At 36.7% G+C, this 12,485-nt stretch overlaps 1 protein-coding gene across 7 annotated transcripts in view; it reads left to right on the forward strand.

The window, feature by feature from the left end:
• CSNK1G1 (casein kinase 1 gamma 1) overlaps positions 1-12,485 on the forward strand; it is a 120,348-nt gene that overhangs the window by 63,727 nt on the left and 44,136 nt on the right. For all 7 annotated transcript variants that reach the window (XR_014795297.1, XM_084887430.1, XM_084887433.1 and 4 more), the window contains exons 5-6: positions 10,182-10,333; positions 11,615-11,849. Coding sequence is in view for 6 of the 7 variants with exons in the window: in XM_084887430.1 (XP_084743556.1) it covers positions 10,182-10,333; positions 11,615-11,849 (387 nt within the window). In the remaining variant the exon portion in view is untranslated. The remainder of the gene's footprint in view (positions 1-10,181; positions 10,334-11,614; positions 11,850-12,485) is intronic.

Here is a 12,485-nt window from a genome sequence, read left to right on the forward strand (position 1 = left end):
AGGCTGACTCTCTACTACTGAGCCACACCGGCCAGAGCTAAAGTAATCTTGAATGTTCCATCAGGTCCTATCAGTTTTGACTGGAGAGATTTGGGTGTGGGCTCAAATAAGAAAAAAAATGTCAGGCTTTAGCGTCTGTTCCATTGACTGATAGTTGTTCTATAGCAAGCTGCTTACTCCCTATATTTTTCCTATTCAGGAAAATGAGGGTGACACTTGGTACTTTACTCTCCCAGGGATGTTTTGATGCTTAAGGACGGATACTTCAATATTAAAAGAATTCAGAAATAGGGGACACTGTGCTTCTGTGCTATGATTAGATGGTGTGCCTTAATGGGTTTTGTTTTTCTCAATTAGGACACTTCTGGGAACAATTTGTTAAATGGACCCAAAGGTATTAAAAACATATCCTTATCTGCTTTTTATAATTTTGTATTAATTTAATCATATGTCAAGCCGCCTCCTGAATTCCTAAATGATTAATTCATTACTAAACTTCATTAATAGTTGTATTAGAAAAATACCACTAATGCACCCTGATGCGATCTTACCTGTGCTTTTATAAGGGAAATATTACTCTTTATTTACTTGAGTTCATAGTCTGTCAACATTATCAATATGTTTATGATGGCCTGTTAGAGTCAAATACAGCCCATGTTTTATGGAATCTTTATAAATTCAGTTAATCTCCTATTGAAGTAATGTGACCCAGTAGTTCTTGTTGTGACTTTAGATGTCCTTGAATTTAGGGCACTGATAAGTACGTGTGATATAGAAAAAAGAGCCTGAGACTTGGAGGCAAAAGTTGAGGTTTTAGATCTTAGCTACATCACTCACTATGTTATGAGCGAGTCACTTTAGATCAATACCTACATGTACTTGTTAATTTTAAGTGGGAGGATGTGTATAAAAACACTTCATAAACTGCAAAACATACTTTTGTGACTGGAGTATTCTTTGAATGAAATTTTTCTAAATGTAGCATTGAACAAATAGTGGGGTAGGAAGGATTCTCCTGACTTTGAAATACTAGCATGAACAATAATTTGGATAAAAAGCTAGGAGATAACTTTGTGCTGGGGCTTTGGAAATAATGGATTAAGACAGGTTCTGAAAGCATTCTTAAATACTGCATGGGCCTGGATGCTTAAGAAATAGGACTGTAGTGCTAACTGTTGAAATAGATCCAGGACTCAAGACAGACCAGGGACCAAAGAGCATTTAGAACTATGGCAATTTGGCAATATATACTAAAATGTTAAATATGCATGCCCCTTGACTTAGCATTTTCTCTTCAAGGAATATTCGCAGATACATTTGCATTCTTGCCCCAAAATGTGGGCACAAGGATTTTTTGCAGTATTGTATGCATATTTGTCTAAACACTCACTTTCAAATGTTCAAGATCACTTAAGAGAGAGGGTGGGTGGGGGAAGAATTTCTTGGCTTGCAGGGTTGAGAAATCCAGCAATAATTTCAGTTTAGGCCAGCCAGATCTAGGATCAACACTCTCCTTGATCCTCAGATTAGGTGGTTTGTTTGTCTGTCTCTTGCTCATCACTCTGCTTTCTCTGTTTCATTCTCAGATATACAATCTACCTATTCTCATGTAGTAGTCTCTGGCAGTTCCCCATTTTGGCAATCATATAGTAGGTGGGGTGGGGGATTGCTGCTCCTCTGTAGTTCCACATGAGTCCCAGACTTTACTATCATTGTTCTGACATGGCTCAAGCATCCATCCTTGACTCAGTTTCCCACGGTAGAGAGATAGCATACTCTGATTAACCTGGCTTGAATCAGATCCTTGGATGACAGTGGGAAATGGGTCTAACAAATGTATGAATACAACCTAAATATCCATTAGAAAACAAGCATATATGATTCATTAAGGGTGGAATACTATGTAGCTATTAAAATGAATGAGGTATATTTGTGTGTTAACAAGAAAAATTGTCTGCTATGTAATATTAAATTGAAGAAAAGTATTCTTAGTTATGCATATGTGTATTATTTGTTATGGCTGTGAATACTTTTTCTTCATATATTTCTGTACTGCTTTTAGTTTGCTTTTAAATTTGTTTGAAATATATATAATCACTTACATAATATAGAAAAGTAATGCCCCAAGTGGCCCCTACTCTGGACCAGGTCTGAAATTGACAGAGCTCAAGAACTATAGAGAGATGGACATATGATAGGAAAGCTGAAAAGATAATATTCTTGGATCTGATACAAAAATAATGGGAACCAATAGGTGGATAGGTCAGATTAAGCTGCCTATGTAGCAGGAGCCAATTTATAATCCCAGAAGAGTGACAAGAGAATTTCTAGAAAAAGTAAAAATATTAACCAAAAGGCACATGGTTTGGAAGAGATGGGGTAGGGAGCATGGAGAATAACTTTGGAAATCACATGAATGAAAGGGAACAACAGAGGCAGAGAATGTGGGCAGCTTAGTGTAAAGAAGAGAGCAGTGAACCTGCAGTGGAGAGATTGGTATGTTTACTTAGACAGCCCTATTACCTAGGAAAGGTCACATAACATTTCAGTGTCTATCTCCTATGGACAAGGTTGTTTCTTGAGAGAGGGAAACGCATTTATATTTGTTTGTGTGTAGCTATGCTGCTGTTAACTAAAATGAATAACTCTGCATAGTTCATCTATATATAGGAAAACAGCATATGAAACTGCAATTATCACATATAACCATCATGAAAGAAAATACACGGAAGAAAGTCAGTGTAGAATTACAACTCTGAAAAAATCATTCTCATGGAATTCAAACAAGAGCTACTCAAAAATATCAATTGTGTTAGCATTCTCTGCACATTTTAAATCTGATTCATTTGTTTTGCTCTGTGTATATGTGTATCTTAGCATTTTGAGACAAGCATTGTGCAGTTCAATAGAAAACTCAAGTTTATTTAGTTAGTTATTTCTTACTTATTTCTTCTACCCTTATCTACCATATGTTTGGACTAGTGCTGGGCATTGACATAAATATGTAATTGACACTTGGTAGTCACTACCTTCAAACAGCCTTTGGGTTGTAGAGAAGACAGCCACATGGACAAAGATAGTGTAATGGGAATGGAGTTGGATTGTCGTGAAGGCAGGGGGTCGGGAGGAACGACTGTACTTTGAATAACTTTTTGTCCCCCCTTCTCATGGCTCCTAAATGCTTGCTAAACTTTCTTGACTTTTTAGTTAGTCTTCAGATGTGTGTTAAGAACAGTTTGGCATCTCTTAGCGTTTAAAAATCTGTCTTCATAACAAATCACAGGAACTGCAGTGCTAAAGAAGGTGGAAAGTTTTCAGAAACTGGGTTATTATCCCTTAAATTTACCAGTTCTGAGCTGACTTAGACTTTTTTGGGAAAAGAAAGAATCTCACACCCCCAATACAAAAAATACTTGTTAAATAGTTTTTATCTTAGATGTAGTCTACTGCAGAAAAAAATCCATCTTCTATCTTGGGCTTTCTTTCTTTCCTGACTCCTGATAAGTAAAATTTTGAACCTGTTTTGAGGTTCAAGGCCGTGTGTGTGTGTGTGTGTGTGTGTGTGTGTGTGTGTGTGTATGTGTAATAGGTAAATGGTAAAAGTTCAATTTCTGTGGCTCACTGCTCTTGCCTTTCCTCACTTTTCCTACTCCACCTCCCAATACAAATTTGAGCTCATGTTAGCAGCATATGTCTAGTCAGATTCTAGTTTCCAAGAGGCCTGTGAACAAAATGATTGTAGAACATCTTTCATTATAGGACACGCAAAGTAATCCTGATTTCTTAATTCTGGTTCTAGCTATTCTTTTTATTAAATCAGCATTTTGAGTAGATTCATATGTTGAACTGGTTCATATCGTAGAGGCATTTTTCAGAGTTAGAAAAATTAGAGGGATTCTATTCTTAAAAGAGAAACGTGTATTGTCTTATATCTTTGTAATAATGCATTGTTTTTATAGAGTTATTTCCCAAGTTTTAAAGGCTATGCTTTCATTTTCCCTTTTTAATTTTCCTATAGAATATCATCCTATTTATCTGCTTATTCTTTCTACCTTCTTATTAAGTAGATTTGTTTAATATTATTGATGATAATTCTCCATGTACTAGTAATTCCCTGATTCTCTCAAACGCTAAAGAATATTTAATAGTTGTGCTAGAAACCACTGCCATTTATGGGACCAAGGATAGTTTAATTTTGGAGAAAAACTATCTTATTTTCTTTAAAATTTAAAAAAACAACTATAAACAAAGAAAGGAATTGCCAAGGTCATTATGCTCTCAAAGATTTTCTCCAGTCCTAACTTTAGAAGACAGTTATCACCAAGATATGCTTATTTTTTTTCATAAAATCTTAATGTAGAAGTTATTTTTTTACATTCAGATATTAATGTAGGTATGGAACTTTGGAATTGCTTCACAGCTAGGTAATTTAGTTTTTCAAAAAGATGAAAGACTAATTATTAGGTAGTAATGTGATCAAATTACCAAAAGCTTCAAGGTGGTTCTATTTCAGTTCTCAGCCTGATGTGCATTTAAAAATATCTCTACTTAGAGTAGTTACTGTTCATAATGCATTATGGAATCTTTTTAGATAACAGATTGGGTGATAAAGAAGCCATTATCCTTGATTTGGTCTGTTTCACACAAGTTAAATTTATGACAGGCTGAAAATTAGCTGTAGTATTGTACACCTTACTTCCTGTTTTATTAAACTTAATATATGTGTGAACCAAATGTCCATCAGGATTGATGGAGGCAAAGGCTGTTTTATAGTACCCTGTGAAAATATACAAGATAATGTGTAGGAAAAATATATATTGATATATATATATTTTTTTTTCCCTTGCATTTTTTTCCCTTGCATTTACAATAGATTTCATTGTACTTCCTTTAGCTATAGGTTAATAGATTTAACCTATAGCTAAAGGAAGTACAATGAAATCTATTGTAAATCCTTCAAAATGGGAAAATTTAGAATTTACTTCTTTAATTTAGAAGAGAGAACTTATTAGTGGTTTATTTCCAGAACAGATGAGAGATTATAAAACTAATTTGGTTTCTGAAATACCATAAATTGAAGAATTTAGTGCATATCCACGTTGTTTACCTCTTTTACTTCATTTTCTTTACTCCATAATTATTTGCAGGAAGTAACTTGTTTACCACATGTATAGTTTGTGTTGCATTTAAGGCTTTGCCCTTTTACCCAGACTTATTAAAGGATTTAATAGCATAATGCTAATTAATTAAAAATTTCTTAAGCAGTGGATTAGAGATGGTTCTGCAAAAGAAGAATAAAATGTAAAATACAAGATTTCTCATTAAAATAAAACCCAGGTGATAATCACTGTGCCGTAATCTCTGACCAAAGAGACAGACTTTCTTTTACTTTTTTGTAGGTTTTTTGTTTATTTGCTTCTTAAAATATGTTTTTGTTGATTTTATAGAAGATGGGAGAGGGAGAATGAGATAGAAACATCAATAGAATGAGATAGAAACATCAATGATGAGAGAGAATCATGGATAGGCTGTCTCCTGCATGCCCCCTACTGGGGATCAAGCCGGAATCTCCTGGTTCATAGGTCAATGCTCAACCACTGAGCCACACCGGCAGGGGGCAGACAAATTCTCTTAGTGGGCCTATATCTGTATTTCACCACCAGCACTGGCCACTTTATGGGGAGTCATGAAAGAAGCTAGTCACAGAATGGAACTTGCGTGGGTGTTCTTCTGTACAAGTAGTTCTAATAAATTACAGCTACAGCTCCCAAAAAGACTTTTATACTCAGCAGCACATTTTCTATAATATCTAAGAAACTCTAAATAAATCTTTTAAATAGCTTCAAAGTGACTCCCTTCAAAAGGTACTATGTCTAATTGTTCTGATGTGAAAGAACTTCTGAAAGAGAAGTTCAATCAGTGTTTTCTGAGTCCTCATAATATTTTAGTCATAAAACAAAGCAATGCCCTTTATTTTTACCCTGTAGATACAGTGTTTTCCAGCTGAGCTTACACTTCAGAATCACCTTTGGTTATTTTTTTACATCCATATATGAATGTAGGTATGGGACTTTGAAATTGCTATGCTTACATCCACTACTAGAATTCTTTTTAGTAGGTTTGAAATGAAGTCAAAGTGTCTGTTTTTTTTAAGTTTTAGAGACGTTTCTAATAGCCACATTTCCAGTTGAGTACCACTACCAGCTTATATTTGAATTTGAACCACACCTATTCTTATAACATGTAAGCAACTCTCGTTCATACTGGTTCTATGGCTTTACAAAGAGGAACTTAGAAGGTAGCTATAGTCAGAATTGTGTTCATAAAAGAGAACCATTCTAAACCTTTCCTCTTTACAGAGTTCGTAGCAGAACCAAATACTGGCCCAAGACTGGCTTGAGCTCTTGCTGCACTAGCTTCTTGAGCCTAGTTCTTCTTTGAGAAAAGCTTTAAAGCCACTCAGTAATCTCGAAATTGTCTCAAGCATCCCAAAGCCTGTCCAGGATATTGTGAAGTCTCAGAGTATTTAATAAAAGGAACGTAATGCAACCAGCAGGAAGTTCTCACAACTTTGAAGTTACTAGGCAGGAGTCATGGGTGATATAACTCATAGTTAAAAATTATAGCCATCACCCAGAATGCTTTTGTGATTTTTTTTGTAAACATAAATTTATGACAAGAGATGCCTAGACAGAGAAAAATAAATATCACATGATCTCACTCATTTATGGAATATAATGAGCAACATAAACTGATGAACAAAAACAGATCCAGACGCAGAGAAACATCGATCAAAACCTCAAACCTCAGGGAAGGTAGGGGAGGGTGGGGGTAAGGGGGAGAGGTCAACCAAAGGACTTATATACATGCATATAAGTCTAATCAATGGACACAGTCAACAGGAGGGTAAGGTCATGAATGGGGATGTGGGGGATAATGGGGAAATAAGGACACATACGTAATACAACAATCAATAAAGAAATTTTTAAGAGAGATGCCTAAGTTTCGTATTAACGATTATCAGGAACAAGGTGATCATTTGTCCTGTTTAAACTGATCCTTAAGCAGGAAGTCTAAGAAATTATGTCAGTATTATATTTCTAAGCAGGCCTGACTTAGCTTGTACTTCAGAAGGAGGATATTGTGCCCAGATATGCAGTTTAACCAACTTAAGGAATAATATATTTATTAATTATGATTAAATTTGGCTGTAAAAAAACTCCCAATCAGCAGTGACTCAGTCAAGGTATAAAGATTGATTTTTCTTTTGGATTAAAAGAAGTCCAAAAGAAATGGCTCTGGTGGTTTCGAGCAGTGGTTAGAATTTTGGTCCTCAGAACAATGGGTTGCAGGTTCAATTCCTGGTCAATCCCTGGCCCCAGTCAGGATGAATGTAGGAGACAACAAGTTGATGTGTCTTGCTCATATCAATGTTCCTCCTTCTTTCCTGCTCTCCCACTCCTTTTTTCCCTCTCTCCCTCCCTTCCCTTCCACTCTCCAAAGATCAATGGAAAAAATATTCTTGGGTGAGGAATTTTAAAAAAAATTCCAGAGGGAAGGGACGTCTATCATAGTATAGTTACTTCATAGCCATCAGGAGCTCCATTTCTTTTATTTATCTTTTTAAAATTTATTTTATTTTAGAGGTAGGAAAGAAGAGAGAGAGACACATTGATGTGAGAGAGAAACATTGACCAGTTGCCTCCCATATATGCCCAGACCGGGGATAGAACCCACAAACTTTTGGTGTATGGAATGACACTCCAACCAACTGAACCACCCAGCCAGGGCTATTTCATCCACTCTTGGCACTAACTTATATCCTTAAAGTGTCTGATAGTTCTAGCTGGCTTCTGGAGCTTCAGCCATCATCGAAGGGGCATAGCTCCAACTTGAATCATCTTCCTTGAAAGAGCTTTTCTAGAACCACCTCATTCAATTTCTGCTTCCATCTCACCTGTCATTCCTGTTATCAAGGGGAGGCTGGAAAGGTATGTACAACTGGGCGGGTTGCTATTCACTATAATTAGAAATTCTGCTATTAAGAAAGAAGAGAGTAGCCGAGACCGGTTTGGCTCAATGGATAGAGCGTTGGCTTGGGGACTGAAGGGTCCCGGGTTCGATTCCGGTCAAGGGCATGTACCTTGGTTGCGGGCATATCCCCAGTGGGGGGTGTGCAAGAGGCAGCTGATTGATGACTCTCTCTCTCATCGATGTTTCTAACTCTCTATCTCTCTCCCTTCCTCTCTGTACAAAATCAATAAAATATATTAAAAAAAAAGAAAAAGAAAGAAAGAAAGAAGAAAGTAGATATTGGGCAGGCAAACAACAAATCTGCTACAGCCTGTTTTTCAAGAATATAATACCTTAAATATTAGGAAAACCAAATTTTAGTGACATCAAAAACTATTATTCAGAATATAAATTTAAAAGATCTCCTGCCCTGGCTGGTGTGGCTCATTTGGTTGAGCATCATCCATGCACCCAAAGGTTGCCGGTTTGATTCCCAGTCAGGGAATCACATACTCGGGTTGTGGGCTCGATCCCTGGTCAAGGTGCATAGGGGAGGCAGCGATTTGATGTTTCTCTCTCCCTCTCCCTTCCTTCCACTCTAAAATCAATAAAAATATATTTTAAAATAAAGAACCCCAAACTACCATCTACCATGTATTTGGTTAATAAAAGCGGTAAGTCTCCTTGATAGAGATCTGCTTTGGCTTTCTCAGCAGGACTCATTGGGAACAGGTTTTGTATATTTTAAATAAACTAAAAAATGAGTTTTTGAAAACAAGGGGGAAAAGACTTTTTCAAATTAAATCCTGTTTCCTTTTGGAGATAGGAAGAATCAAAACAAGCACAAATACAATTTAATGGACATTTATGGAACTAGCAGGAGCAGAATATACTATTTAGATGATTTGAGGTAGGAATGAATTATGAAAACACTCAAATTGTTTGGTATTAGATAGAATAAGGTAGACTGGCGCAGTATATTAAATAGTTTAACATATACATTATATCTAACTCCAGATATATAAGACCTATCCTGGCGAGAATGGTGGGCACAGTAGGTTAAAGTTTTAAGTAGTAGATATTGTCTTAGTTCATTTGGGCTGTTATATCAAAATACGACATATACTGGATGGCTTATAAACACAGAAATTTATTTCTCACAGTTCCAGAAGCTGGAAGTCCAAGATCAGGGTGCCATCATGGTTAGTTAGGTTCTGGCGAAGGCCCTCTTCTGTGTTGCAGACAGAATGGGTAAAGGTACTTGTAGTCAAAAGTAAGCAGTAATCTGCATTATATGCAACTGTAGACTATGGCATACATAAATGTGTAAGATGGAAGTGTTTGCGCTCTGTGAGGCCAGATTTTTTAAAAGTTCTGGGCTTCATTCATAATCACTGTTCACATGGTGCTATCTAACACATATTCACGGTATATCTCATATTTACAATACACTTTCTTATCAAGTTGCCACTTAGGTAAGAAAGTCTAGATTTTGGCTTCTTATAGCTATGAATTTTAAATCGGGAGGGAAACCTAACCTTGTATTCCCCTCCCCCCCCCTTTTCTTTTATAATTACTTACCAGTTACCAAACCTTGTCTGTTGACTTTGCTCCAGCTAATAGAAAACAGGAAACTATGGAGCCTCCGTGGGAGAAGAGGGCCAGGCTGTACCCTCTGTGCCCTCACAGATTTAATTTGTCCTTGAGGAAACAATTGCAAACAGCTTCATATGGGCTTTGGCAGTAGGCATAGGAAATGCAAATTAAACCAGCTAATGCAACAGGGTCTGTTAGCCTGGCCTTTGAGCAAGCCATTTTTGAACCTATTACTATAGTAACTTTTGGGTTTCCTTGGGGGAAGAATAGTTTACATTCTGACCAAGTAATGGATCAGGAACCATTCTCGGTCTTATATAGCAGTAGAAATGCCTTTTGCACTCTGGTATTAAATAACTGCTTATTTGAACATATTGTGCAATGACTTAGCCGTTCCCACCCTTTATTAGTTCCCTTTGAAGCTATTGTACCCATTTAATTCTCCAGTAGGGATTATGAAAGAAAATGGAAATCTCACAAATGGTACTTTATATCTACTCAGTGCTGATGCAGCTCTCATATTTTGGTTTTTGTATTTCCCACTCTGCACCCCTCTTCCCCTCTACTTTCAGGTGAAGGTCTCCCACAGGTGTATTACTTTGGACCGTGTGGGAAATACAATGCCATGGTGCTGGAGCTCCTCGGCCCGAGCTTGGAGGACTTGTTTGACCTCTGTGACCGAACTTTTACTTTGAAGACTGTGTTAATGATAGCCATCCAGTTGGTAAGTTGGCATTTCTATTATATTCTGCAAAAAGATAGTCAGCCCCTACCCCCCAACACATCCTTTTGTCCCCTTTGGTGGCCGGGGCAAAAAGGACTAACCCAGAAAAGTCAGGCTGCATCTGCCCTTTGATCTGTTGAAGAATTTGCACTTTGGAACAATGCCCTGCCCTTATCTGAAGTGGAAGCATATAATTTAGGTTAGGAAGAAAGAGGGTGATTAGGTGAAGTTGTACAAATGCAAATAATTTCTTAGATGTGTTATTTATAGATTTAAACACGACTGTAAGGTTTTGTCATGTCCTTCCTCGTTCCTTACTGTTGCATCCAAGAAGAGCTTGGAGAGGTAACCCACCGCCCTAACAATCAAGATTCTGAAATTGTGTGACCAAGAACCTGCCTTAGTTCTCTGGCCTTCACTTCTTACAGAATGACATAGCTGAGGAGGCAGCTCTCTCAGCTCCTACCAAATGACACACCATAACAGTTTGAGCAGTTAAGACAGTTCCTTTGAGAAGTTCATTATACACTCAGAGGAAGATGCAAATGCATCTTTATTGGACTAAGGTAGTAATGGTCTCCTCCACTTTACAGCAAAAACTTGGAAATGTTGGAAAGTTGACTTTATATTTTGAGCCCAAAATTCAAATGTCCATGCTTCCTTTTCTGTATTAAGTAGAAAAGCTATGTAGCTAGAAATAAACTTAATGAAATTTGAAATAATTTTATGATTATTATTTTGGGATAATTTTACTTCACATGTAAATTGTACCTTTACCTTGCTACTAATTAGCTCTGTGATATCAGTCCAGAATTACTTCTCTGGGCCTCACCTCCTTTATTTCCACAACTAAGAGAGCTGAGTTGGGGAATCCTATTCAACTGATGGGAAGGTGTGGGCAGGATGTGAATATGGCAGTGGCACTGTCTTCAAAGGCCAACATAGTTTGATATGTTGTCTCTGATTACTTCTTGCCTCTCAAATGCTTACTTTCTGAAAAGATAAAAACACTTAATTCTATTTACCATTTGCAAATTGTAACATTATAAAGCTTAGCTGAACTGTACTACCCCACTCTTTTATCTTGATATTTGTTATGTGAATATTAGTATCTGAAAATATTTTCTGCTGTACAAGAGTAAAGTGACTCTGGGTGGTGAAGGAGAAATTAGTTTTATTTTCATTTCAATAAGTAAAACCTTGGGCTGATAAAGCAAATGTTTTCATGTATTTTTTCAGTAGACTTGTTTAGAGTATTTACATTGTTTTTTTCTCTTTTAGCTTTCTCGAATGGAATATGTGCACTCAAAGAATCTCATTTATCGAGATGTCAAGCCAGAGAACTTCCTGATTGGTCGGCAAGGCAATAAGAAAGAGCATGTTATACACATTATAGACTTTGGACTGGCTAAGGAATACATTGACCCTGAAACCAAAAAACACATACCTTACAGGGAGCACAAAAGTTTAACTGGAACTGCAAGATATATGTCTATCAACACGCATCTTGGCAAAGGTGTGTTTATTTCCTGCTCCATGAACAGGGCAGCTTTTTAAAACAACTTTTTATTCTAATAGTACTTTGTCCCATTGTGCATTACAACTTGTGATTCTTATTGCTTCACACGGTAAGTGGATTTTTTACTTGAGAACTTAAGATGGTAAGTTAATGACTTTACTGAATATCCTGTTGACAACTTAAGGATTTTAATTCTTTATACAGTTGACCCTTGAAACACATGGGTTTAACTTCACAGATCCACTTATATGTTTTTTTATGAATACTGTAAATGTATTTTCTTAATTTTCTATAGCTTACTTCATTGTAAGAATACAACATATAATACATATAACATAAAATGTGTTAATTAACTATTTATGTTACTGTAAAACCTCTAGTCAACAGTAAGTTATTAGTACTTAGGTTTTTGGGGGAATCAAAAGTTATATATAGATTTTTGACTGCAGCCGAAACCGGTTTGGCTCAGTGGATAGAGCTTCAGCCTGCAGACTGAAGGGTTCCGGGTTCAATTCCGGTTAAGGGGATGTACCTTGGTTGCGGGCACATCCCCAGTAGGGGGCATGCAAGAGGCAGCTGATCGATGATTCTCTCATTGATGTTTCTAATTCTCTATCTCTCTCCCTTCCTCTC

This window comes from Pipistrellus hanaki (assembly GCF_964339955.1).
Source record: "Pipistrellus hanaki genome assembly, chromosome: 1".
NCBI classification, from domain to species: Eukaryota; Metazoa; Chordata; class Mammalia; order Chiroptera; family Vespertilionidae; genus Pipistrellus; species Pipistrellus hanaki.